General features: G+C 53.7%; 8 protein-coding genes across 8 annotated transcripts; 4 read left to right on the forward strand and 4 right to left on the reverse strand.

Annotated features, from left to right (window-relative positions):
* Positions 1-593: 593 nt before the first annotated feature.
* LTHEOB_4172 (Acetylornithine aminotransferase protein) lies at positions 594-2,066 on the reverse strand (the record flags this gene model as incomplete). The annotated part of the gene is made up of 1 exon (XM_035513177.1): positions 594-2,066. One exon carries the CDS (start codon positions 2,064-2,066, stop codon positions 594-596), a length of 1,473 nt encoding a protein of 490 aa, XP_035374876.1.
* A 1,568-nt stretch (positions 2,067-3,634) lies between these two features.
* LTHEOB_4173 (uncharacterized protein) lies at positions 3,635-4,315 on the forward strand (the record flags this gene model as incomplete). Its single annotated transcript, XM_035513178.1, has 1 exon — positions 3,635-4,315. One exon carries the CDS (start codon positions 3,635-3,637, stop codon positions 4,313-4,315), a length of 681 nt encoding a protein of 226 aa, XP_035374877.1.
* A 93-nt stretch (positions 4,316-4,408) lies between these two features.
* LTHEOB_4174 (2-hydroxy-acid oxidase) lies at positions 4,409-5,673 on the reverse strand (the record flags this gene model as incomplete). Its single annotated transcript, XM_035513179.1, has 3 exons — positions 4,409-4,561; positions 4,611-5,494; positions 5,568-5,673. The coding sequence occupies 3 exons, from the start codon at positions 5,671-5,673 to the stop codon at positions 4,409-4,411; spliced, it is 1,143 nt and encodes a 380-aa protein (XP_035374878.1).
* Positions 5,674-6,116: 443 nt separating this feature from the next.
* LTHEOB_4175 (Endoribonuclease L-PSP) lies at positions 6,117-6,510 on the forward strand (the record flags this gene model as incomplete). The annotated part of the gene is made up of 3 exons (XM_035513180.1): positions 6,117-6,167; positions 6,219-6,368; positions 6,421-6,510. 3 exons carry the CDS (start codon positions 6,117-6,119, stop codon positions 6,508-6,510), a joined length of 291 nt encoding a protein of 96 aa, XP_035374879.1.
* A 473-nt stretch (positions 6,511-6,983) lies between these two features.
* Positions 6,984-8,511, forward strand: LTHEOB_4176 (uncharacterized protein; the record flags this gene model as incomplete). The annotated part of the gene is made up of 2 exons (XM_035513181.1): positions 6,984-7,699; positions 7,749-8,511. The coding sequence occupies 2 exons, from the start codon at positions 6,984-6,986 to the stop codon at positions 8,509-8,511; spliced, it is 1,479 nt and encodes a 492-aa protein (XP_035374880.1).
* Positions 8,512-8,954: 443 nt separating this feature from the next.
* LTHEOB_4177 (uncharacterized protein) lies at positions 8,955-10,371 on the reverse strand (the record flags this gene model as incomplete). Its single annotated transcript, XM_035513182.1, has 4 exons — positions 8,955-9,110; positions 9,173-9,810; positions 10,120-10,240; positions 10,309-10,371. The coding sequence occupies 4 exons, from the start codon at positions 10,369-10,371 to the stop codon at positions 8,955-8,957; spliced, it is 978 nt and encodes a 325-aa protein (XP_035374881.1).
* Positions 10,372-13,512: 3,141 nt separating this feature from the next.
* Positions 13,513-15,162, forward strand: LTHEOB_4178 (Mg2+ transporter protein CorA-like/Zinc transport protein ZntB; the record flags this gene model as incomplete). Its single annotated transcript, XM_035513183.1, has 5 exons — positions 13,513-13,690; positions 13,747-13,790; positions 13,844-13,908; positions 14,048-15,051; positions 15,146-15,162. 5 exons carry the CDS (start codon positions 13,513-13,515, stop codon positions 15,160-15,162), a joined length of 1,308 nt encoding a protein of 435 aa, XP_035374882.1.
* Positions 15,163-19,055: 3,893 nt separating this feature from the next.
* LTHEOB_4179 (Phospholipid-transporting ATPase) lies at positions 19,056-24,125 on the reverse strand (the record flags this gene model as incomplete). The annotated part of the gene is made up of 6 exons (XM_035513184.1): positions 19,056-19,092; positions 19,145-19,307; positions 19,373-20,177; positions 20,231-20,327; positions 20,378-20,414; positions 20,462-24,125. The coding sequence occupies 6 exons, from the start codon at positions 24,123-24,125 to the stop codon at positions 19,056-19,058; spliced, it is 4,803 nt and encodes a 1,600-aa protein (XP_035374883.1).
* Positions 24,126-24,716: the final 591 nt, after the last annotated feature.

The raw sequence follows: 24,716 nt of genomic DNA on the forward strand, positions 1-24,716 counted from the left end.
GTTTCCTGCATGCATACTTTGCGAACCAAGCCGCCAGCCGGTTCCCGCGGGACCCGGTCCTGGCAGTTATAAGAACGGCGACTGTGATATCTTCTATGCCTTCTTTATGCTATTTCCCCAACATCGTGGAGGATGATAGCGCGCTTGAACGAGCTATGGTCGTACGCTGCGCACAACACGATAAGGTTATCGGCTAATCGGGTCTTTAAAGTCCCACGCTAATGAGACGGCCATGGAAAAGAAAAAAAAATGGTGAACAGAATGACTTTGATGACGTTGCTAACATTCCACAGAAAACCGCGCGTTGCTGTACGGCGTCATATGGACATGGTTTTCCCTTAGAAAGAATTGCAGAGGATCCTAAAGACACTCGGAAGCTAGAAGGCCGGCAAGGATGGATGATGCAATCACTAACTTGATGCGTCCCAAACTTCTGCAACTATGAGCAGACTTCAATACATGTGCGGGCTACCACAAGGTGAAGAGTGATGATAGCGGTTTCCAATTGGCCTTCCCTAAAACTATAGGCAAATTAAGATCCGCGCTCTTGTCTTATTACAGCAAAACACTAATGTCAGATAATGAGTAGCGTTCTAGATAGTGATCTCCTTTTCTACGGCATCATAGGCAGCCTCGAAGACACCAACGATTTTCGTCAGCATTTCCTCGTCGACCGTGATAGCCGGGGCCAACAGGATATGATCTCCGCGCTTCCCATCCACAGTACCTGACATGGGGTAGAGATGCACACCCATGTCAAGCGCCTTCGCCTGAATCTTGAAAGCAAACTTGAGTGCGGGATCGAGGCTCTCTTTCGTCTGCTTGTCCTTCACAAACTCGACAGCGTAGAAGCATCCCCTTCCCCTCATATTTCCCACAAACCTCTTCTCCCCCAACCTCTCCACCAACAGCCTTTCCAAGACCTCCCCCATCCGCTTCGAATTCTCCACTAAGCCCTCTCTCTTCACAATCCGCTGCACCGCCAACGCCGCCGCACTAGCCACCGCATGCGCCTGAAACGTGTACGACTGTACCACACTCCCCGACCCATGCTCCAACGCCTCCATAATCCTCCTCTGCGCCAACACCGCCGCAATAGGGATATACCCACCCCCCAACCCCTTCCCCACAGCCACAATATCCGGCACAACGCCCTCCTCCTCCTGCCACGCGAACACCGCCCCCGTCCTCCCCATCCCACACATAACCTCATCCAAAACCAACAACGCCCCATGCCTCTCGCACACCTCCTTGACCGCCCTCCAATACCCCCTCACCGGCGGCACACACCCAGCAATCGACCCCGCCACCGTCTCCCCCACAAACGCAACCACCTTCCCCTCACCCACGCGGCGGAACTCCTCATCCAACTCCCCCGCCAACCGCGCGACGTACGCCTCGTCCGTTTCGTTTGGATGCTGGTACTGGTACGCATAGCACGGGCTGACGTGGCTGACGTTCGGCAGCGCGATGCCGCCGTACGGCGCGGTGCGGCCCGGCGCGTGCGTCAGGCTCATGGCGCCGAGCGTGTTGCCGTGGTACGACTGCCGCCGCGCGATGTAGTGCGTGCGCCCCGTCTGGCCCCTCTCCCAGAAGTACTGCCTTGCCAACTTCATCGCCGACTCGACCGCCTCGCTGCCCGACCCGACGAGGTACGCTCTGCTGAACCTGCTGCTTTTTCCTCCACCTCCTCCGCCCCCTTCGCCCCCGTCGTGGTTGCCGAGTCCAGCGTTCGCGGCATCGACGAGATGGCTGGCGAGGTCTTCGGCGGGAGTGTTGGTGTACGCCAGCGTGTGGCAGTAGCTCAGCTGGGCCATCTGGGCCGCGACGGCGGCAGCGACTTCGGCGTTGCCGTGGCCGATGATGGCGGCTGTCGCGCCACCCGTCGCGTCGATGATGGGGCCCTTGTCCGGGAAGTTGAGGATGAGGCCGGAGGCGGAGGCGACGAGGGGCGGGCGCGTGCGGAGTTGGGTGTGCATAAGCGCGGGGTCGGCGGCGCCGGGCCGGGTGGAGCAGGATGTGGGGGTGGGGGCGTCGGGGTCGGCGGGTTGGTGGGGCGGCGCCATGGTGGGTGGGTTGATGAACTTTTTTTTTTCTTTGTGGTTGGGGGGGTTGTTTACAGTCGAAGGGTGTCTCCTTTATGTGGGATGATGGAAACAAGTGAGTCATAGTGGTCATTGAAGGGCGTCGGCGGGATGAGGTTTGACCGAATTGGATATGACTGTTCGGCGCTCTGACATCAGCAGCAGTATACAAGTCGTCGGTGTTTTTGACTTTTCGCCTAATTGACGCTTTTCCCTTTTGGTGAGTATGCCGTTGGATTCAAGTGTTGCTAATTTTTGGTTGCTGTCGTCAACGTCAAAGTGCTGCGATAGATATTAACAAGACCACAGCTTTGTTCATTGGGCAGCAAAATTTATTGATACGTACGAATCCTTTATAGCCGCAACATTGTGCCATTGAAAAACTCACGGAGGAAACGACTGCACCTTCGAGCCTACAGTCAACCTGTCGTACTATTGTAGTAGGACATTTCCTGTTCTGGTAAGGCTACTTGGCACTAAACAGAGCAAAAAGCGCACCATATGGGTTCATGATATTAGTAACGGGAGCAGCTTGAGTGTGTAGGCGCTGTCTTCTTGCATCGATGTTAGTCAGTGAAATGTTAGTAATTTCGTATAGCCGATGACTCGTGCCCCGCCCTTCGGTCGACATGACCGAGGATGTGATTGAAACAAATACTCAGCATTCGCGGTTTGTTTGCTTTCTGAAAGCATGGAAAAATTCCAAGAGTATCAGGCGGCTGATGCTGTCGATTCAGCCGTGACAGCCCGAGAGTTTAAATATCAGCCTCCACACCAATGGACTCGAGTAAGAGAAAGCTTATTTTATAGTTAAGCCGAGCCGTACTAAAATTCTTGTGCAGAAAAAGAAGCTCTTCGTGGCCTGTGTCTATGGTCTTGCCATGTGCAACAGCACTCTTTCCTCGAGTTTACCTGCCGGCACATCGCTCTATATCCGGAATCACTTTTCCGTATCCAACCCTGTACAAGCAGCTCTACCAACAAGCGTATTTCTTCTTGGATATGTTATTGGACCTCTCTTCTTCGCTCCTTTGAGTGAGAAGTACGGCCGCAAGCCAATCAGCCTTCTGAGCTTTGCCATCTTCACTTGTGCCTCTCTGGGCGCCGGACTATCCCCATCTTTCAACGCCCTGGTCGCATTCCGAGCCATAGCGGGTGTCGGTGGGGCAACGCCGATCTCAGTCATCGGAGGTGTCTACTCGGACATCTATGCCGATCAGCGCACACGTGGACGTGCAACGGCGATATACACTGTGGTATGCACGAAAGATTCATGAAGCTTGCCAAATGGAGTATCTGACCATTGGCAGATTTCGACTTTACCAATCACAACAGGCCCGACAATTTTCGGATACGTGAGCCTGGTGAGCTGGCGGTGGGCATTCTACATTTCTACCATACTCGCCGGATGCACCTTCTTGCTGCTCGTCGCCACCCCCGAAACATACGAACCTGTGCTCAGGAAACACGAGTCCCCCCAAAGTCAAAGCCCTGATGATGAGACTGGTCTTCTGCAGATGCTCATCATATCCCTGTCTCGTCCAATAAAAATGCTCTTCACCGAGCCCATCGTGATTTTCACAACGATGTATGTCTCTCTTATCTTCTCCGTGTTATTCCTCTTCTTCCAGGCGTACCCCTTCATCTTTCGCGGAGTTTACGGCATGTCTCCTCCAACGGCCGGCCTCGCCCTACTCCCCGTCGCTGTCAGCTCCCCCTTTGCGTTGGCAATCTTCTTCTGGTGGGACCGTAAGCTCCACAACGCCAAAAGCCGAGGCGAGTCTTGGTCCTTCAAAGACGAATACCAGAGGCTACCACTTGCATGCGGAGCGGGCCCAGTGCTCACTGCTGCCATATTCTGGCTCGCGTGGACAAGCCGATCCGACGTCCACTGGATCGTCCCCATGCTGGCTGGCCTGCCTTTCGGAGTAGCATACATGCTCATTTTTGTCGTCTTCTTCAACTACCTGACCGACGCCTACAAAGTGTACTCTGCAAGCGCAATGGCTGCGGCAAGTTGTGGGCGTAGCTTGGCGAGTGCGCTGCTGGTCCTTGCGGCCGAGAGCATGTACGAACATCTGGGGCCATCTTGGGCTACGAGCATTCCGGCGTTTGCGAGCTTGCTTATGATTCCTATTCCATTCGTTTTCATCAGATACGGACCGCAGATTCGCGGAAGAAGCCGCATCTGCCAGGAGATCAACAAGGCAAATGTAGATAGCAGTGTGTAGGTAGTGATAGGCCGAAATTTTAATAGAATCTGGTGTAGATCTATGTGAAAGAAAGGAAGCGAAAAAGTATAGAATCAAGCCGGCTGAGAAATCTCACAACCGCGCCAGCGGCCCATCTGACTTCACAATGCCGAGGCAATCTGCAGTGATATCCTCCAGCTTAGAGCAACCCGTCAACTGCATGCATCTCTTGAAGTCTTCGTAGAGGATGTCCAGCATCTTTGCCACACCAGCCTCTCCGTCGTACTATGGCATGTTAGCTTTGTGAACGGACAATGGAGAGGACATAACATACCGCCAATCCCCAAAGCATCGGCCGTCCAACCCAGCAGCAGTCCGCTCCCAAAGCCAGAGCCTTGAACATATCGGAACCGCTCCGAATCCCGCCATCAATATGAATCTTAATCTTCCCATCCCCAGCCTTCACACACTCCGGCAGAACATCAATCGTCGCCGGCGTCCCATCCAACTGCCTCCCACCATGATTACTAATAATCACCCCATCACACCCATACTCCCGCGCCAGCCTCACATCCTCCGCCGCCAACACGCCCTTGATCCAAACCTCCATCTTCGTCTTACTCCTCAACCACGCCACCTCCCCCCACGTATGCGCGTCCGACGCCGTCGCCTTGAACCCCGCATCGTGCGTCCTCGCGCGGACCATCTCGTTCGTCAGCTCCACAATCGGGAAGTGCAGTCCCTCGGGCGTGCGGAAGTCGTTCCGATGCTCGTTGTACCGCACGCCCAACACCGGGCTGTCCGCCGTCAGCAGCACCGCCTTGCACCCGGCCTCCTCCGCGCGCCGGATGATGCGTTCCTGCTTCGCGCGGTCCTTCAGCGTGTACAGCTGGATGCCGTGCGCGATGCCGGGCCAGACGGCGCTGCCGGCGGCGCGGATGGAGGCGATGGTGTGGTTGGCGTAGGACGAGATGCCCATGTGCACGCGGCGCGAGGCGCAGGCGCGTGCGGTGGCGAGTTCGCCGTCTGCGTGCGCCATGGCTTGCAGCCCCGCGGGCGAGACGCAGAGGGGGAAGGCGATGCGGGAGCCGAAGACGACGGTGCTTGTGTCGGCGGCGGAGACGTCGCGCAGGACGCGGGGCCGCAGGCGGTATTTGGTGTAGGCGGTGGTGTTTTCGTGGACGGTGATTTGGTCGGTGGAGCCGGAGTTGAAGAAGTCTGGTGAGCAGGGATGTTAGTGGTAATGAAAGAAGGTTTTTGGATCGACGCAACGGGAAGTTGATCGTGGTACCTCTTGCGGATGGCGAGAGCCGCTTGGATGCTATGTCCTGGAGGTCATTGACGCTGAGGACGACGTCGGCTGGAGCGACCGGAGAGGGAAGCGTTCCGCCCGCCATGGTTGTTGTCTACAGATGCGATGTTGTCTCGAGTGCCTCAGGCCTATTCAACATTTATAGTTGACCATCCCTACCCTCGCCTCGCTACGTTACCCCGCGGATTTTTGGCCGTACAGCGATAGGTATGTCTTATCGGGGCCGATGTCATCTGCAGGGCGTGATCAGTGCGGGGCAAGTCTGACGTCTGACTAACCAAACAATTAGTCAACACCCATCAGCTATTTAGTCCCACCACCAATCACTGAACCAGTGAATAGACGAGCGCAACTAAATACTCCTGTGCAATCCTATCTTCGCTTTTTACTCCCCCCTATTTTTTTTCCCCAGTGATCATGGCCTCCTCAAGAGATGCAGTCTACTCAGCGAAAGCGCCGAAGCCCCCGTCATTTCTCTCTCAGGCGGTGAGGGATGGAGGTCGAGTCTACTGTTCAGGCCAAGTGGGGATGGATCCTCAGACAGGAAAGATGATCGAAGGCACTGTTCAGGACAGAACCGTAAGTATAGGTTTCGCGCATATGCCAAGTGTGCTAACGGCTTCGAATCAGAAACAAATCCTGCAGAACCTCGCTAGTGTTCTGGAGGCTGCAGGCTCGGATATGTCAAGGGTGATCAAGGTCAACATCTTTCTTACCGACATGGGCGATTTCGGGGCCATGAATGAAGTTTATGACACATTCTTCACCGCCCCAAAGCCTGTAAGAAGTACAACGTTCGGAGTTGATTGATGAAAGTTAACGTATTGTCTAGGCTCGTACCTGCGTTGCAGTCAAGTCACTTCCTTTGGGAACAGATGTCGAAATTGAGTGTATTGCAAGCACTGATTCTCCCAAGCTCTGAAATGCTATCGCCCAATTAGTCGATAGCGAGCTATGATCATCTCGAAGAATCCTACAGAAGCATTCTGGGAGCAAGGGTTGAATCCGCATAGCTAAATTTGATTTCCAAAAAAATTTCCAATCAAATATATCTATCATCTCATGTATTAGCCCAGTGATCCATGTGCAAAGCATTGCGGGTTGTCTGGAACTGCCAAGGAAACCAAAGCCTAATTTTGATTAATTTGTCAGCGGGCCCGTTCGCTTTCGGTTGTCACAAGGCGCCACCTCCTTCCTTCTTTCTCTCTTTCCCCACCAGCATCCGCCGTGTCTACCTATCACTACTCACCAAATCTCATCATGGCTCGTCGGAAGATGGGAAGTGCCGGTGCAGAGCCCGATGCTACTGCAGCAGAGAGAAAGTACAGCCGCGGTAAAGCGCCTTGCCGTCTAGACTGGTGCTGATCGGCCCCGCTTAGGAAACTCCGGAACCGCATGTCGCAGCAAGCGTTCCGCCAACGCCAAACAGCTTACATCAAAGACCTGGAACGGCGTTTGGAGAGAGCTGGCCAATCTGAGAATGAGCAGATTGCGAAGTTGGAGGCAGAGAACCAACGCCTCCGCAAGCAGCTCACTTCCTTTATCAACAAGCTCGCCAGCGCACAGGCTTCCTTGCAGCATCTCTCCCGCTTGATGCAGAGCACGCTTGACGAATCGGGTAACTTGACCGACGAAGCCCAAGCAAGCGATGCAACCATCCAAGATTCCCTGTCTCCAGAATGCGGAGAGCCTCAACCCAGTGCAACGAATGCTCTCAATGTAGAGGCTGGCGAACAACCTCCAGATCTTTGGCAGGAGATTGACACCGCGCTAGTCCCTGTGTCGTCTAACTCTAACGATGATCAACCTGAATGGATGAACATGCTGAATCTTGCAGGCGACAGTGAAGCAGTGCCTGAAGCTCACACAGAGCATGCAAACATTCCCGAGCAGACAGCCCTCAGCTTGCCCAGTCAAATGCCCGGCATATGGTCTTACAACTACCAGATGGGTCCACCGGCATATTCTTACGCCATGGCCTGCAGTCCTTTGGTGGAAACGAGCATGAAGGCATCCAACTCGATGTGTTCTGACCACATCACCGCTATACGGGCATGCATCTGGAACAAATGGAAAGACATTGACCCTCCGCTATCACCTGAGAAGCATCTGTACGTGATCGAATACCGGGAATGGAAAGCGAAAGCTGACATCAGCCAGGCACAAACTCGATCAATTCACCTCCATCATGTTCTCGATGTGGAACGGCCTGACTCGCCCCGATGCCATGCCGTGGTACACGCCGACAAGATGGTACAAACACCTCTCGGAGCTCGTCACATGGCAGCTTAATCCTACTCGGGAGATGTACGCTCGCCTGCATCCCAAGTACCGACCATCGGCCCTGCAGATTACCGAATCGTACCCCACATTTATCGACTGGTGCCCCTTCCAGGCTCTGCGCGACAAACTGATCATCATGCACGCCGCCAACCCGCGTCTGGACGAAATCATCCTCGACATCGCCAGTATGTACTGCGTCGAAGTGGACCTGTCCAAACTCGTCCGCACATACAAACAGCCTACCCACGGCTACGTGCACGTTTGGGAAATCACACAAGTCATGGGAGATGAGATCAACAACAGAAAATCTCGTCCGGACTCTTTGCAGCGGGACGAGAAAAGGCTTCCAGCTCCAGACACTACCTCGCTTTTCCAGTCGGCTTCGTATATGCGCCAGACGTTCCAGATGTTGCGCATGGACGATGGTGCTTCCGTGTACAAACTGGACCCTGCTATTTTCGAAAGGCATCCGGAACTTTATTCCGCGGATGTTGCCGATCTTGTGGCTACGGGCACGCGGCTCGAGTACTATTCTCCATCGTTGCTCCCGCGGATACCTCCTCCAATTAAATTGGACAAGACTACTTTGAGGATCTATCGACACTTTGCAGACTGGGCGCTGGATGTCATTTGTACATAAGACGTCGAAAAATATCGCACGCACATCAGTTTTGAAGCAACGTCCAGCCGTGGAAAATAGCCGCATACTCGGTCTGAGACGGTAGCCGGGCGGATGAGAATGGCAGAAGACGTTCAAGACGCAGCATTGAGGTGGGGATTCGATATTTGCTGAAGCAGTATCCAAGGCTTCACAGGATCGGCTCTCCGTATTTCCAGGTTTCAACTACGCCTGCAATTGCTCCTGCTTTGTAAACGCTTGTACATGTTGCGCTAAGTGTATTATTTTAACTACATTCAGATGCCCGCAGTGGTTTCAGTTGTTTGGAGTCTTTTGCTCCACAACCTCCCATACATTTCCCACCGGAAATTGCAGCAGAAGCCCTACTACTTACATCTTTCGTGTGTTGCAACCATTCAAAAGCAACACCAATTGGTGCAATTCGGTCAGCGAAGTGACGACAACTACACCTTCATAGCAAATTGCTTGAGGTACTCGTAGTCTGCAACATTGTTCTCCACAGTCTCCTTGATAACCCTGGCTCCTTCCTCTCCAAACTTGTCGACCCATTCCGCGTTAAGCTCTTCGTCCGACTTAGGGCTCTTTTTCTTCTCAGAGAACTAATATCAGCATGATCGTCCATAAATTTCCGCAAACAAGAGTCCAAGACCAATCAACTCACATGCGCCCTCGGCTTCAGATCCGTCGACTGAATCGCATCCTCATGCCACCCCTTCCACTTCCGAAACTTCTCCTCCGCCACCCCGCGACTCCCCCCCTCTTCACCACCCCACCTCAGCATCCCTGGCCTGAACTCAATTCCCACGCTCTCGCAATACTGCCGAACCACACCAGCCGGATCATCCAGCAAGTCATCCGCATCGATAACACAAACCTCCACCGCCTCCTCGCTACTACTCCCACCCTGACCAGCAGAAACGATCCCCACACCCCGCAGGTAATCGAATAGCCGCTGCAGCTCCCCGTAGCCCACCTCGGACGGCAGGTAGTGCGACCACCCCGTGACGGCGGCGAGCGGCGGGACCGTGCAGCGGTGGTACGACGGCAGGCTGTGGCGCGGGTGCCGGATCAGGAAGGTCCAGTGGAAGCGGGACAGGAGGTTTGCGGGCACGACGGTCGGGTTACCGGCGGGCTCGGCGCTGTGCGTGGCGGAGGGATGCTGGGCGATGGTGCTGCTGCCGTTGGTGGCACCAGTGTCGTATGACAGGAGAGACGGCGCGATTGATGCGGGCTTTCGGTCTGGGGGCATCAGGTAGTAGGCCATGTCTTTGATGAAGACGCGCTTGCCCTGTTGTTGGGCTGGTGAGTGTTTGTCTGGAGAATTGTGCGGTTGAACGCATTGTAGGAATTTCTTGCGGAGTTTGCGATGTGGATATCTTCATAGTCGCGTTTATTGCGGGGTGTCGAGGGGAGGAATCCTGCCGGGGTGTACTCAATATCCTCGGGAAAAGAAAAGAAAGAAAGCAACAAAGCAAAGTAAACGGCAAGAATGCCACATAAAAAACAGAGGGGACGAAGTCTAACACAACTGGGGTGGCTGTCGAACCTTTGCGTTTTCACGATCAATATTCTCAAAAATAGTTTTGAAGGTACTATCTTCAAACCCACTCTCTTTTCGCGCCTTCGGATCGTTCTCATAACGCTCACTTAGTCTTTCAGGCCCATAATAGAACGCATCGCCGAAAGGCTCGTGAAGGCACTGAAGCGTATCCTGGCACGTCATGAAGACCTTCGAACTGTGCGTTGTTAGTATAAAACTTCAACCCGTAAAAGATCTGCTAGATTGGTGAGACCTACGCGCTCAAAAGCTGTCGAGCATGCCCGAGGATGCGTTGCTGCGAAAATAGGCTTCTTTGACATGGTGTTGCGGCTGTTAGTTATTGGTAAGAATTTTGCAACCGGAGTCCGTATATATAGCCGCCGGCCGGGAAGGCTCCCGAGCAAAGAATGGCATTTGGAAGGGCAATCTCGAATAGAACATGTGGAAGTGTGGATCTCAAAAATGCGCTAATTTTCTAGTCCCCGATGGCGGGGCACATGGAAGATGACAGCAGAAGAAGCCCGCCCATGCTTTCTGCCGTGACCGCAGTCGAAGTGCCGCAATGATTGCCATTGATGTTGAAGTTGGATCTTGAGATAGAGTCTGTAGAGCGGATGCGTAAGCGTATATATAGCTATTTCCTTGCAGATGCATTGCGTGATCCAATATTGATCGTGCATCATCTTATAGCCGCGGCTGCAGAGCTCTTCCAACACCCCTCACGCTTCAGAGGCATGTGTGACTGGTGCTACGGGGCGATAGCCGAAGCCCCACACCGGCTCCGTTCCCGTCTTGATACGGCGGCTCACGGCCACCATTCAGCGCTGTTCATACATCCCGTGTTGCATCCCTTTCCCAATCATCTTGCGCACCGCTAAACCCGTTCCGATCGCCTTCTCCGCCTTTTCCCCAGCTGTGGACCCCAGGTGGCTGCCCACCCACTTTAACATGGCTGCCTAACTCGGTTTAGCGTCGCTATGATCCCGTCGCAGTATCATGCATTTGCTTGCCCAAATGAAAGCGGAAATAAGCTCGAGTCATCTTGAAGAACTTTCACGAAGTCTATGGAGTAAGGGATGGCTGCCGGGACAATCCTATCACGGCTTGAGGAATGGCAAGGAAGGAAGAAAAACGGTGGGTATGTTACGAGGGTAATTCAGCCGGGAAAATTCCTTTTCTGCTTCACAAGCTTATCAAATTTCGTGAAATGATCCTAACTACATAGATACAGCCTCAGCATTTGAGGATGGTCACTAAGCGTTGAGGATTGCTGTTCGTGGGCTTGCCCTCGAGTGTGCGCTGCATATGAATTGCAAGGGAATGATCGGTTTGGAGCAACACGCAATTAAAAATGGGATGACTCCCTCCTAAAGAATGTAAATATAACGTTTGTTCAGGAAATCCATAACTATCCTATGGTACCTCAAACCGTTGGGCCTTGATCAGGTGACCATGAGTCAAGTCTATAGCTATCCAGTAAATAACCTAACCCTCGTCCTTTTCACTACCATCTGCTGCTCCCAATTTCAAGATGTTGGTGTACCTCGCCCCACTAACATCTCTATGCCTCAGCTTTAGAGCTGTGTTGAGTATTATATTCACATTATTGTAAGCGTTCTCGGGCTTGAAGGGGCCTTAACGAAACTGGGAACACAATTTCTCTCTTGATCGGCACGAGGCTTTCCAAGTAGTAATCTTCATTTTCCATGCTTGGTGTCTGTTTCGGAGGGTCTGCTCTAGGCGAACGTAATGCTGAAAGGATGTTGAGAGGAAAGTTGATGTTACAATGCTAGGCCCGTTGGTGGCGTTATGCTAATCGGACATGTGCATAGACGATGGGGTTTTCGACACAAATACGGCTGGCCTTTGGTAATTGCCCCAAAAATAAATCAGCTCGTGCCACATAATACGTGCGGAAATTTGCTACTGCACTTCAAAAGGCTTTGACACACTCTTATAGCGGAATATTGTAAGTACCCTTTGGTTTTGCACCTATGATTAGACAGCATCTATGTGGAATAACAAGAAGGTTCACGACCGTAGCTAAGGCGGTGTGCATGCGGAATCCAAAAATTCTATATCCAGCTGAAAGTTGACGTGGTCGGCTTCAAGCGGGGTGGTCGAATCTAATCGCCTACAGCCTCGCCTCCCCACTCTATTGATTAGAAATGCCCTTATTTGTCCGAGGTCCTCGAGGCAACATTTACTGCATAAACCTGACGTGCAGACGAGTGCAGTCAGCAACGTTCCAAATAGTTACACAACGCAACTACATGTCGCAGCTAAAACATAAAGCTTGCAAAGCAACCAGCCAGCCAAAAGACGCGCCAGTATTGGCGCTCACGAACTGCAAGAAATTACGGGGCGGCCCGCTGATGCGAAGTTAGGCGTAGCGCGAACATACGATATACGTTGACCCCTGTCATTGGCCCGCCAATCCAGCCTGGGACACGGTGGTATTACAAATTCTCCACCAGGCTGCGCGAGAAATGGGCAAAGGCAACAAAGCAGTGATCGTCAAGGCCTCGCTCAGTCCCACTGTAATCAATGGTGATGGAACGGGATGAGGCGCAAGGCGCCAGGATCCACCCATCTGAGCGGGGCGTTGGCTGCCCCTCACAACCTTTTGGCGAACTTGTCACACAAAAAGGCGACTGCACGTCAGCCGCCGGATCCGGTACCCTCCTTTCCGTAGCCCCACCTAGACTGTGCCCAACCAGAGCAAGAGAGCCAGGGTGGCGCCCAATCATCACTGGCTTATGTGCGGTCCATTCAGCCGCACCTCAGCTGCTTTTGCTTTTTGTCATTATCTTGAGCGCGGCGAAGGTCTTTCCGGTCTCAGGATAGCTCTGCAGACAATATCTCAGTCAGCCTCATGCATTATCAGTGCCCAAGCTGACGAATCTTCATTGTGGTAGTATGGTTCCACAGCAATAGTTGCAGGGCAAAAAATTATATCATTGGCCATCTGGATCCTTGTTCACCAATGGTTTCCCCGTCCTCCTTATGAGCTCAAGGATTATCACCGGTGGGTGTCCGTATGTTTTTCGCTTCGCGCACGTATCATCAGCATACCCAGCCTTTGCTTTTTTGTTTTTCCGCGCCTTGCGAACAAATTATTTGTTGGCCAAGGTGGGTCGAACGTGGCTTGCTGAAATTGAAATGCGCTTATGTGGACACATGCACGTCTAGGAAATCATATGCGTGGGCATAGTAGGCTCACGCTAATCGTAACTGAAACCAGCTCTACCTGCCGCCGAGAGTGCATCCTGTGGCGTCGTGGTTTCCGCTATTTTCTGAAGTTTTCTTTAATCTACAGAGCCCCGTTTTGAGTAAGCCTTATCATCTCAGAGATGCGTTCTACTTAATATAAAGCCGCCTGCTCTAGAAGACATATCACCACTGCTCTTCGCTTTGCCACCAGGGGAGGTTTCTACGCCCTTTTCTCATGTCAGCTCGCAATGGCAGATTCCCCAACCCAACAGTCAGCACAAACGGAGAATCCAAGGAACTCTGAGCCTGAGGATGACTCTGTGGGACTGGGAAATCCCGCAATCGAGGACTCCGTCATTGTGTCCGAGCAATCCCAAGACTCAGAGACCCTTCCTACAGAAAAAGGCGTGCGGCGCTTTATTGGAGGTGAGCGGTTCATTCGAAAAGGTACCATTTATGTATTCTGACCCCATGGAATCTAGGAAAATCCGGATTTGAGAGCAACCCAAATCCTTCTTCGTACATGGTGAGTTCGGTTGAAGTTGTTGGGACCAAACTCCCGGAAGAGATACAAGATAGCCAGAACAAAACCTCTTTCGCATCTTTTGGAGATCAAGGGACAACTGCAAGCGTCAATTCGAAAGGTCAGATCATACAGATCACAAAATACCTGCCCGCTGGCCGATCGAACTTCTTCTCAGTCGATCGCTGGAGCACCCCGGAACCCCATGAAATACAAAAACGCGCATACGATCTGATGGATAACGCTACCAATTCCTATAGCGTTGGATTCGTACTGAGACATTTCGACGATTTACGACTGGACTTTGTTTGCGACCGCTGGCCCCGCTTCACACGTCCGTATGGCAATCCCGTGTTTCGCATGCAGTATTTTGTCTGCGACGGAACAGTATTCCAGCAATTTGTGCTCGAGAAAGAAACTCTACAAGGACCCGCAGACGAAGAAGACGATCCCGATTTGCTCCGGAGGCTTATCGCGCAGGTGAAGCTGGATGATGATATCCTCGTCCGGGACCTGGACTGGCAAGACAAGGACTACCAATTCAATATCTCAGACAGATTCGACACGGAGAGTTATTTCACGGACCTGAAGAACGAGCGGTTCAGTCTGGTCAGGACACATAAGAATTTACCTCCTGCCCCATCAGCAGATGCCAGTCCGAGTACACAGACTGTCCATGCGGACGCTGAGCTTTCGGTTGAATTGGTCATGACGGCATTCATGAACGGTGATCCACAGAGGTTCAAGCGCCAAGGGGGGTACTTTTGTATCGATATTTCGACAGATACTGCAAGAGCTCATTTTGATAGCTCCAAGTACTTGGAGATCACTGTGGCCTATAAACTACAGCTCGCACAGCCGAAGAGGATGGAATCGTGGAAGTCCTGGCTTATCCCCGCACTGGGCCTCGAAAGGATGAGAATTGCATACTCGGAAGAAGGCTTCCGTGACGTTACGTTCGCGGATAACAAGTTATTCGACTTCAAGATCCGCAGACATTTGGAACACATTCTTTCGGTTTGCAGTATCCCTATTTCGAACAGGAACCCAACCGACTACGAGTCCGAAACCAGTACATCTGAGGTTGAGAGTGAACACTTTCTCAGGAGTTTCAACATCCAAGAGCAGAAAGACAATCCCATAGCTCTGACGTGTGGGGACATGTCAGGCCACCTTATCGTTAGCGCAGCAGGCTTCTCTGCTTTCCAATTTTTGATCGCCATGCACAGGTTTCTTCAAGGGAAGCTCAAAGATCCAACGCAGTGTACGCAATCTGAAGGTTGCATTCCCTGTCGTGACCGGAAAACAACCAATGACACACTGGGTCCGATATCTGGTCTCCGATGCACCCACTGCAGGCAAGTCGAGCACCTAGCGAGACGAATCCGGGCCGTTTGCAAAGGTCACATGGACCTAGTTTTTAAGGCTCCTCGAGAAGGGCCTAGGGAGGACAAGCCAGGATGGTCGAGTTCTCGCGCATCAAGTCGGTCTGTCAAGGGAGAGACTGATGAGCTTGGTGGAAAATCCAGACTAGGACCTTTCATGGACGGCGCCACCAAGCTTATCATGGCGCAAGGATTCTACACTATCTCTTCGGCGAAATCTGCTAAGACAGATCTACCGGTCATGGATATAAAGAAGATCTCTGATTCCTGGTTTGAAGAGCTTGAAAGAGCAGAGAGGAGACAGGAGCGTGGCCCATGCGCCTTTGCAAGGTCAACAGACGAGCTTACCAACAGCGACAATTACTACTTGGAGGACCACTGCTGGATTTGGACCGCCCTGAGAGGGATTGAAACGACCTGGCCTACACTTACCCCAAATCCGGCAGTGCGCAATAGAAAGGAGAAAGGCAATTGGAGAGGCGATGGAGAGGTAGTTTCCTCTACCTCAAGGGCTTACTCGTCAAAAGATGCACAAAGACACACTCTGAAACATTTCACGACGGAAAATTCTGCCATGAATCGACGGATGCTCGCGGTATTCCGCTCGTCCAGCGAAACGAGATTTGTTTTTCGATCCAGAGACACCGGCCTATTCCATTGCATGGCTTTGAAGTTCTTCAACATGGCAGAATCGGAATTTATTCTGGATGTGTGGAGAAACACTCTTCTTGCCCAGGCCATTCATGAAGATAACCAATCAAATGAATGGGTATCTCCTCTCAAATATACTCTGGCTCTCGTTATGGCGAGCAAAGGATTGCAAATCAACCGATCGTCAGTCAACGAAATTTTCAAGGAATCAAAAGAAGTACTACTTGCAAATGCCGGAAATCCGTGGGCCAACGGTCTTTTCCCAGGATCTCTCAACCCTTCCACCAAGGCCCCAGAAGTCTTTCGGAATGCAACTTCCCGCGAAGCCCATTGGACTGCTACATTTGAAGTTCCATACGCACTGTGGATGCACGCAAAGAAAGCGTTGGAGCAAGGAGAACCAGAACTAGAAAGAAAAGACGGCGAAGTCGGACAAGCGCATCAGGACTCCCACAGCAAAGAAATCAAGACGACGAAAGAGATATCGGTGACTGGAAAGAGAATACCGTTCAACAATCTCATCGATCAAAGGAGCATAACCGAGCCCCCAGATGAGTGGCTCTACAATGAGCCTGATTTCCTCACGTTTGTCCCCAAAAACGGCAGTCACCATGACGCAGACATTCCAGAGAGATTTCGAAAGCTGGAAAAGCCAGCAAAAATGTTCAGAGCGGCCTCAGGTGCAACTCCATCGTCAGAAGCTCCAGAATGTACCGCAAAACTGTCAGGAGTCGTTATAGATATCCGAAGATCTCTGAAACGTAACAATATCGGCGGAGCGTTTTTCAATACCTTGGATCGCATCAGCATGATGAACAACGACAAAATTCTCCAAGAGCTGGAATATCGTGGTCCAGATTCGACAAATCATCTTGGTATTGTCAAGAAAAGGTTTGTTTGGCTGCCGTACGCCGATGTAGACACAGCCAAGCACTGCTGGTTTGCAACATCAGATTCGGAAAAAGAAAACATAATTTCTTTTTTTGAGAGACATTGCGCCTATGAGAACTTCTTCTTCGATGATACGACTGCCGCATTGAATACGTGGAATACAGAGCTACAGCTGGTCTTTTACCAGTTACATGAAGAAGATGGTGATTCTCCTCCTGGCGGAATACCGTGGGCCAGACAGGTTGACTTCCCCGTTGAGGAGTCCGATGGAACTAGAAAGAAGATCAGCAGAGCTACCATGGGCTTTCGTTTCGACGGAGACTTTTTTGACCGTTACTGGAATTGCCACTTCATCGAATATAAGCCCGGGAAGAGGAGACCCCCACCCAAGGAACAAGCAAATCAAGATCATGATATCAGGGAGCTTATCAGTCTACTTCAACCGAGCATGTTTCAAAGATTTGAGAGAGGAAAGCAACCATGGAGACAGAGAAAAGTTCTTGAACTCATCTTATTCGACAAAATTCTCGATGAAATCACTACTTCAACAGAGAACATCATGGACAGGATCAGGGAAGCGCTGAAGATCATCAGAGAGAACGTCCTTAGCGAGTCCATGGATTCTACAGATCAAAATAGTAGGCAAGAACCTTGGAGAGAGCAAAGTCATTATTGCATGCTAATTGGAAGACTTTAGGCGCGACATCGAGATCAATTCACGTTGAACAATCGGTACAGAAAAAGGACGCACTGGAGGACTCCCTTCAGGCAGCTGATTTTGTCTCAAAAATGAAAGGAGAAGATTACTTGGAGTTCAGCAAGCAGTCTCAGGCATTCGAGCAAGTCCTCAGGGTTTTGGACGATGACCTCGGTGAGAATATCGAGCAAATTGAGCGATGGAAAAACCGAGAACAGGATCGCGCACCAGAACAACCTCGCTGGACCAGAAACGATGAGCGCAGATATCGGACTACCATCACTAAAATGCTGGCCTCGAATTCGCAAAAAATGAGACGCCTTGATCGATGCCGTTCCAACATACAGTCACTCAAAACCTCGTTGGAGAGCACTCGGGAGTATATTCGCGACGACCTCAACCTCCGCGGCGCTGAAGACGTTCGCCTCTTCACCTACGTCACTGCAACATTCTTGCCGATCAGTTTTGCAACGGGTGTATTCAGCATGGGCGATTTTCCCGGCGGTGCACTCCTGGGAAGCATGATCGGCTTGGCTGTGTTTGCGCTCCTCCTCACGGCGGTCGCGCTGGTTCACGACAAACATTTAGCTATCTTTGCACGTCTATTCAAAGACTTCGTGCTTGGTCTTCATCCGTTGAGACGCATCAAGAAACTGCTCCACATCGGTCAGTCTTCACCCGAAAAGGAAGATACACCACAGGCACAGGATATGTCAGAGGGGATGGGGAAAACGAAAGAAGGGCCAAAGCAGAAAGCTGCGTTTTTAGATTTCCGCCGGCGACCTCGGAGGGAACCTGTCCCCAAACAAAGAGGGGTTGAAGAAGTTTGATCGCGATATTCACGGAAATAATTCTTCTTTTCATCAAATCTCCTTTTCTTCGAACTCAGTACAAAAGTTAAATCTGTGGGATAGGGCGCAGGATGGCGGTCATCTAATTTAATGGCATTGATTAGATTCCAAATATCTGATCTACATGAAGGAATTGCATTTAAGGAGTAGCTCGCCCATACTTACCGCCCTACCACCGGTCGAAGCATCGTCATGTTTCCTATTGGTACCGCTTCTAGCTGCGTAGGATAAGCCTTCGAAGGGGACACAATAGCACATATATCGCTATTTACTTGCAGAGCTATCATAATCTAATCATTTAAGAACCGTTGCTAAGCGGTGTGGAGCACTGTTCGTGGGTCTGTCCTCGCGCTTTCTAAGCTCATGTATTGCAGTGGAACCTTTTGTTCGTAGCAACACGTACTTGAAAAAGGATGATCAAATCCAGGGATACCTCAAGACTTCGGCCACAAACAACACCGTGACTGGAATATCAGCCAGAACGAGGATAAACTTCGCGTTCAGACCCTTTGACTTCTGTTTACGGACGCCTTTCTCGTTGCCTTGACTATTGCAATTACAGTCCTGACCATAGTCCACCATCTCCCTCGCGATGTTATGGTGTGGCTAGTGCTTAGGGACGGCGCCAAAGGAGAAGCAAAGCGTTCGGCAGCCGTCCTCAACTCTAGCTGGTAGCTTGCTGGTATAGCCGCTCCAGGCCTGAACTGAGTTCTCTGGTGTGCATACTATATAGAACTTTTTTCTCAGTGGATCGTCTGATAGATTTACCATTCGACCCAGCCACAGTCAAGTACTATATTACGGGCAATAGGATATGGTCACTAAGCCTCCTACACCAGAACATTAGACGACAATTCCCCAGTAAACATACAGAGCACTTACCTCGACTTCATCCGGCCAGTAACCGCGAAAGCCACGCCGAGAATAAACGTAACACACCCAACCAGCATGCAAAAGCCTTCAAGGTTACTACTCTTCGACCCCACATTCCCACGCGTAGTGATGACGATGGACTTGGTGCCGCCGAAGGACGAAACGTCGTAGTCTAACGCTGTGTCAGCGGGCGGCCTGGGATCTACCCGGGGGGCGACAGCAAAAAACACCACTTACTATCCTCGACATCAACCTCGTACCGCGCCGCCGCCATCGGCTCCCCATCATTCCGCATCGCCATCTTCCTAAAATTCGGCAGCGCCGCCGTCCGCATCCACACGACGAAGCCCTCGTCCGCGGACAGATCGGGCACCCCGTCAGCATAGCCGTCCGGATACCTGGCACGCCAGTTAGGCGGCGGGACGACGTCGTCTGGCGCGTAACTCGTCTGCTTAACGAGGTCCCTGTCGGCGGGGAAGGCGATGCCTTTCGTCGTCATGTTGTAATAATACGTCGTCGACGTCTCGTTCTCGTTCTCGTTCGCGCTGTTGTCGATGCGGCGCGGCTGGGAGAAGGTGTCGTTGAACAGCGAGTTGGCGATGAGGCCGCAGGGATAGTACGCCTTTCCCGTCTCTGGATCGATGTCGAGGGCCTCGCAGTCGCTGCCGCTGCCGCTGATGGAAGAGGCGCTGCGGGCTTTGCCGGCCAGCTGCTCGGGGTCCACGGATTTGATGTAGTCGCGGTGGCTCTGGTAGAAGTCGGAGAGGCGGTAGTACAGGAAGACGGGCGGGGGGATGGCGCTTTCGATGTCGAAGCGGAGCGAGCAGACGGCCGTGGTGGCGGTGGTGTTCCGGGAATCGGTCTGCTTGAAGCTGTGCGCCCAGGTTGCCGCCGTGGCATTTGGGTTGGTTCGCCTGAAGTTCTTGGACACGCGCGCTCCCGGGATCGGGGCGAAGGTCCTCGTGTTGGGGGGAAAGGTGCTGTTAGATCCGACGGGCGAGTGTTTCCAGCAGTCCGTATAGTCGATGGAGATCTCTGGGGTCTGCGAAATGTCAGCATCAAGACGCTCAGAATGGCGGTCCGGCAACGACGCACTTCGCGGCTTTTCACCACCAGCGCCACTCCAATGGCAAAGGCGACAATCGATATGGCGAAGAAATACATGATGGCTCTTTTGATGGTGAGAATTGGTCTGGAGGAGCTGTTAGTAGCGAGAAGGGGACCGCCATCAGTGGCACTTACCTCCAGGACCAAAGGCGCTGCTGGTTCCACGCAGTGTCTACGCACGGTTAGCAACATCACACACACGGGGGCAACACAACGTACCTTTCGGCCTCTTGCTCTTCATCCCGCCGTCAGCGATTGGAGACGCAGCGTAGTGCGCTTCGTCTGCCGGCCTGAGACGACGCAGGTGCGCGCTCGCGCTCGGATCCTGCTCGATCTCCTGCCAAAGGAAAGGGTGCCACGCCTCAAACCCAGCCCAGACACCACCCCCCGAGAGCTCAGACTTGTCCTTCCCCGGAATCATCTTTGTCCAGATGACTCGCGCCAGGCGGTGCCGCTGCAGCGCCTTCAGCACCAGCTCCATCGCACACAAGACCATCAGCCCGACGACCAGCGTCAGCCACCAGCTGCCGTCCGGGCCAAACGTCTTGCTGAAGCCGTGCCGCACAGCGAACGGCGTCAACGCATATGGGCCGCCCACAGACCAGACGCCGACGAAAGCAAACAAGGCAGCGATGGTTCCCGCAAACATGCCCAACACAGCACCCGTCTTGTCATGCATCTCCACCATCATCAGCTTAACGTTCGCCCAGACGACGCCCATAGCGTACACGAGCGCGCCGAACGCGTAGAGCCCGTTATCATCGACGGCCTCAGAAGAGCCGTAGCCCGCCCAGCTAACAAAAATGACGAGCAAGCCAGCCGCGAACGCGTTGGCCACCCACCCGAGAAAACTGCCCATCCCCAGCCCCCGACCCCTTCGGCCATACTCATACAGCTGCGGCACGGCCAGCAGCGTATCCGCCCTCAAATCCCGGTCCCACGAACCCAGGGCGATGATGGCGCACGTCGTGAACAGCGAGCCGTACAACACCAGCGCCGTCGGATCAAACAAACTCGTCCCGGAGAAGCCGACGAAGCACTGGTACAGCCCCTGCGGCGCGGCGTGGAACAGCTCTTTCCAGAAGGACGCGAGGATGAAGCGCGTGGTCCGGTGGTAGTTCCAGCGGCCGTGCACGAGCAGCAGCCGCGCGAGGAAGCGGAACTGCGCGATGCTGAAGTCGGCGATGCGCGCGGCTTGCTGGCCTTCGTTGCCCGCCGAGATGCCGATGCCGACGTGTGCTGTCGTAATCATGGAGAGGTCGTTGGCGCCGTCGCCGATGGCGAGGGTGAGGGGCTGCCGCGGTGCTGTGAGCCAGCGAAGGAAGCGGTTGCCCCGGCGCTGGGGCTTGTGGTCTTTGATGGCGGACACGAGGAGCGCCTTCTGCGAGGGCGACGCCCGGCAGCACACGACCGAGTCGACGGCGGGGATGATGGCGTTGAAGAGCTGCTCGACGCGACTATCGTCTTGGATGGCGTGAAGCGTGTTCCCGTCGACCAGCAGCGCCGTCTGCGCGCTCGCCTTCTCATACCGCTGCAGCGCGCCCAGAACATCCAGACACTGCGTCTCCAGATCCCCCCGCCCCCCGTCGTCGTCATCCACATCGAGCTCGTAGATCGTCGACTCGGCGCTACAGATCTTCGCCGAATGTGCAATGTTGACGGCCGTCTCGCGCTTGTCTCCCGTAAGCATCCAGACCTTGATGCCGGCCTTGCGCAGCTGCTCGATCGTCTCGGGCACGCCTTCTTGCAGCCTGTCCTCGATGGCCGACGCGCCGGCGAGCTCGAGTGACTTTTCGATCTCGTCGCCTACCGCGTCGACGCGGGCCTGTCGGTCGACGAGGCTGATCTGCGCGTCGTGGTAGCGCGCTTGCCACGCCTGGTACTCGGACTCGGACAAGAAGCGCTGGCAGAAGAGCAGCGTGCGCAGGCCCTGCCGGGCGTAGTCGTCCAGCGCCATGAAGCACCGCCTGCGCACCTCTGCCTCGTCGTCGTCGTCGCAAGCGTCGAGTCCTTGGAACTTTGCCGGGAGCTGATCCGCGCCCGTCACCATCTCGTCGAACTGACCCGATCCAGCCCTTTCGAAGCTGCTTGTCGACCCTGCTCTTATACGCGGCGCGAGAACCGTGTCAGCGCCCTTACAAATCAACCAGATCCTGCCATCCGGGCACCGCACGATGACGGACATGCGCTTCCTGTCGCTATTGAACTCCAGCACGTGGAGGATTTCGTACGTCTCCCGCTGCCCATCCGCCGTCTCAATCGTAATGGCCTGGGCAGACCGCTCGACCGCGAGGAAGCCGAGCTCCTGCGCCGCCTTGACGAGAGCCAGCTCGTCCGGCGACGACGCCTGGAAGTCCAACTGCCCGTCGTCGTCGCCGCGAGCCTCGGGCTGCGCCGTGTGGCAGATGGCGAGGCACAGCAGAAACTGCCTTGCCGCGAGCGCGAAAGGCGAGGCAGGTCTCAGCCGCATGAATTCGACGAGGTCGTCGGTCGTCCGCTCCTCCTCGTCGTCACCAGCGGGGGTCTGTTGGCAGCGGTGCGCCCAGCTCGTGCCGGCGATGTTCAACTTCCGCAACCGCATGTCGTTCTCGGTCAGGGTGCCCGTCTTGTCGGAGAAGACGTAGCCGATCTGGCCGAGGTCGTCGATGATGGTGTCGGTGTTGCAGCGGACGGGCGTGTCCGAGGCGGCGTGGTACAACTCCAAATCGCGGTTGATCGAGTTCATCTGGTTGATCTTGATGACTTCCAGGCCCATGATGAGGGACATGGGGACGGCGCTGTTGAACATGATGACGAAGCCGAAGAAGATTTCCTGGAACGGCACCGTCGTGCCGTGCAGGTACCACGGCTTGCCGCCGCGTCCGCGCTTCCACAGCGTGTAGCCCAAGAAGCCGAAGGCGGCGATGGAGAGGACGAGGAGGGCGAGGAGGATGACGACTTTGTTGATGAAGGATTCGAGGAGCGGCCGCTTGGCGCGTGGGTGCCGGTTGGCGTTGATGCGGATCTTGGTCTCCTCGCCCGTGTTGATGACCAGGCCGATGGCGGAGCTGGTGTTGCGGAGGGTGCTGCCGCGGTAGATCACCGAGAGGTCTGACAGGGGCGATACCTTGCCGTCTACCGCTACCTGGCCGTCGAAACGGTACAGGTTCTGGTTGGGATCCTCGACGGTGAAGTTAGCGTTGCTGCCGGCTATTCTCCTGGGCGTGTCGCAGTTCTCCAGAGCGCTTGGTGGCTGTTTCGTCTTTAGGTTGGTTTCGCCGTCCAGGGCCATTGTCTCGATGTATGCCGCGTTGTGGTCGGCGTGGAGGAGGATGATGTCGGCAGGAATGTCGTCGTCTCTCGACAGCTTGATGACATCGCCAACCTGGAGATGCTGCCACTGCGTGCTTGTCCACTCAAAGTCTTCGTCGGACGAACTGTTCAGAAGCTCCATGGGGGTGCCACTCAAATTATCCGCATCGCTCGGCGGCGGCCCCGCAGGCCTCAGAATGCTTACACTCCGGCGATTCTCAACCTGGTCGAGACGATGCCGCTTGAAGTCGTCGTAGCCCTCTTTGGCAATGGTGAGCGAGACGAAAATCAGAAGCGGGATCAGGACGGTGAAGTTCCCCGTGGTGCTTAGGCCGGGTATGAGCTGAAGGATGGCCATGCACAGAAAGTAGAAGTTTGCGAGTCGGGAGAATTGGTAGAGGATCTGCTTCGGCAGGAAGTCCCACAGCGTGTATCGTGTGGTTCGGATGCCGTTGGATATGTAAGGCCGGCCCGATCGCGGGTCGAGTAGCTGCGGGCCGTGGACCACCCGCAGCGGGACCTCGCGGCCATCGCTCGGTATCGGCACCGGCTGCCGGCCCGGGAAAAGCGCGTCGCGCAGTCTTTGGAACATGCTGCCCGCTGCACTGCTGGTGGAAGCTTTTACGACACTGCAGGGAACTGTTCAAGGAATAGTGTCGAACGGGTAGGAGCTGTTGTTTGCTTCAGGGGATAACAAAGGTTGAGAAAAGGGTATCGATGTAGTCTGCCCGTCTCAAGCTGCAGACACCGGGCCGGCATATAAATGAGCACCCATAAGTGTGGTCCAAGGCACACTTGAGAAAGACAAGACACAAGCCACCCGCCGATCGTGTATTGTTGCTACGTTGAGTTCAGGAGCACCTACTCGTGCTCTACTACAGGATGCCCTTGCAAATTGGAAGTGTTACAATTCTGCGTGCACCATTGGACAGATCTTCCTGGGCTGTGACAACCGTGTTACTGTGCCAAGCACTTGTAAGCTTAATACGGGGGCTTGAGTTCTCCGCTCTTTTGTTTCTGCCGCAAAACGCGTACCGCAACTGTGGCGGAGTCTCTGCGAATGGCTTCAGTGCACGGCCTTGGCTATTAACCTTACTCGCCGAAGAGAATGAGAGTCCGAGATACCCTGCTATCCGAGATACCCTGCTGCACATCAGTTACACCGAAGTCGTCCCGAACATCT

Source organism: Lasiodiplodia theobromae (genome assembly GCF_012971845.1).
Source record: "Lasiodiplodia theobromae strain AM2As chromosome Unknown scaffold_11, whole genome shotgun sequence".
In the NCBI taxonomy this organism is placed as follows: domain Eukaryota; kingdom Fungi; phylum Ascomycota; class Dothideomycetes; order Botryosphaeriales; family Botryosphaeriaceae; genus Lasiodiplodia; species Lasiodiplodia theobromae.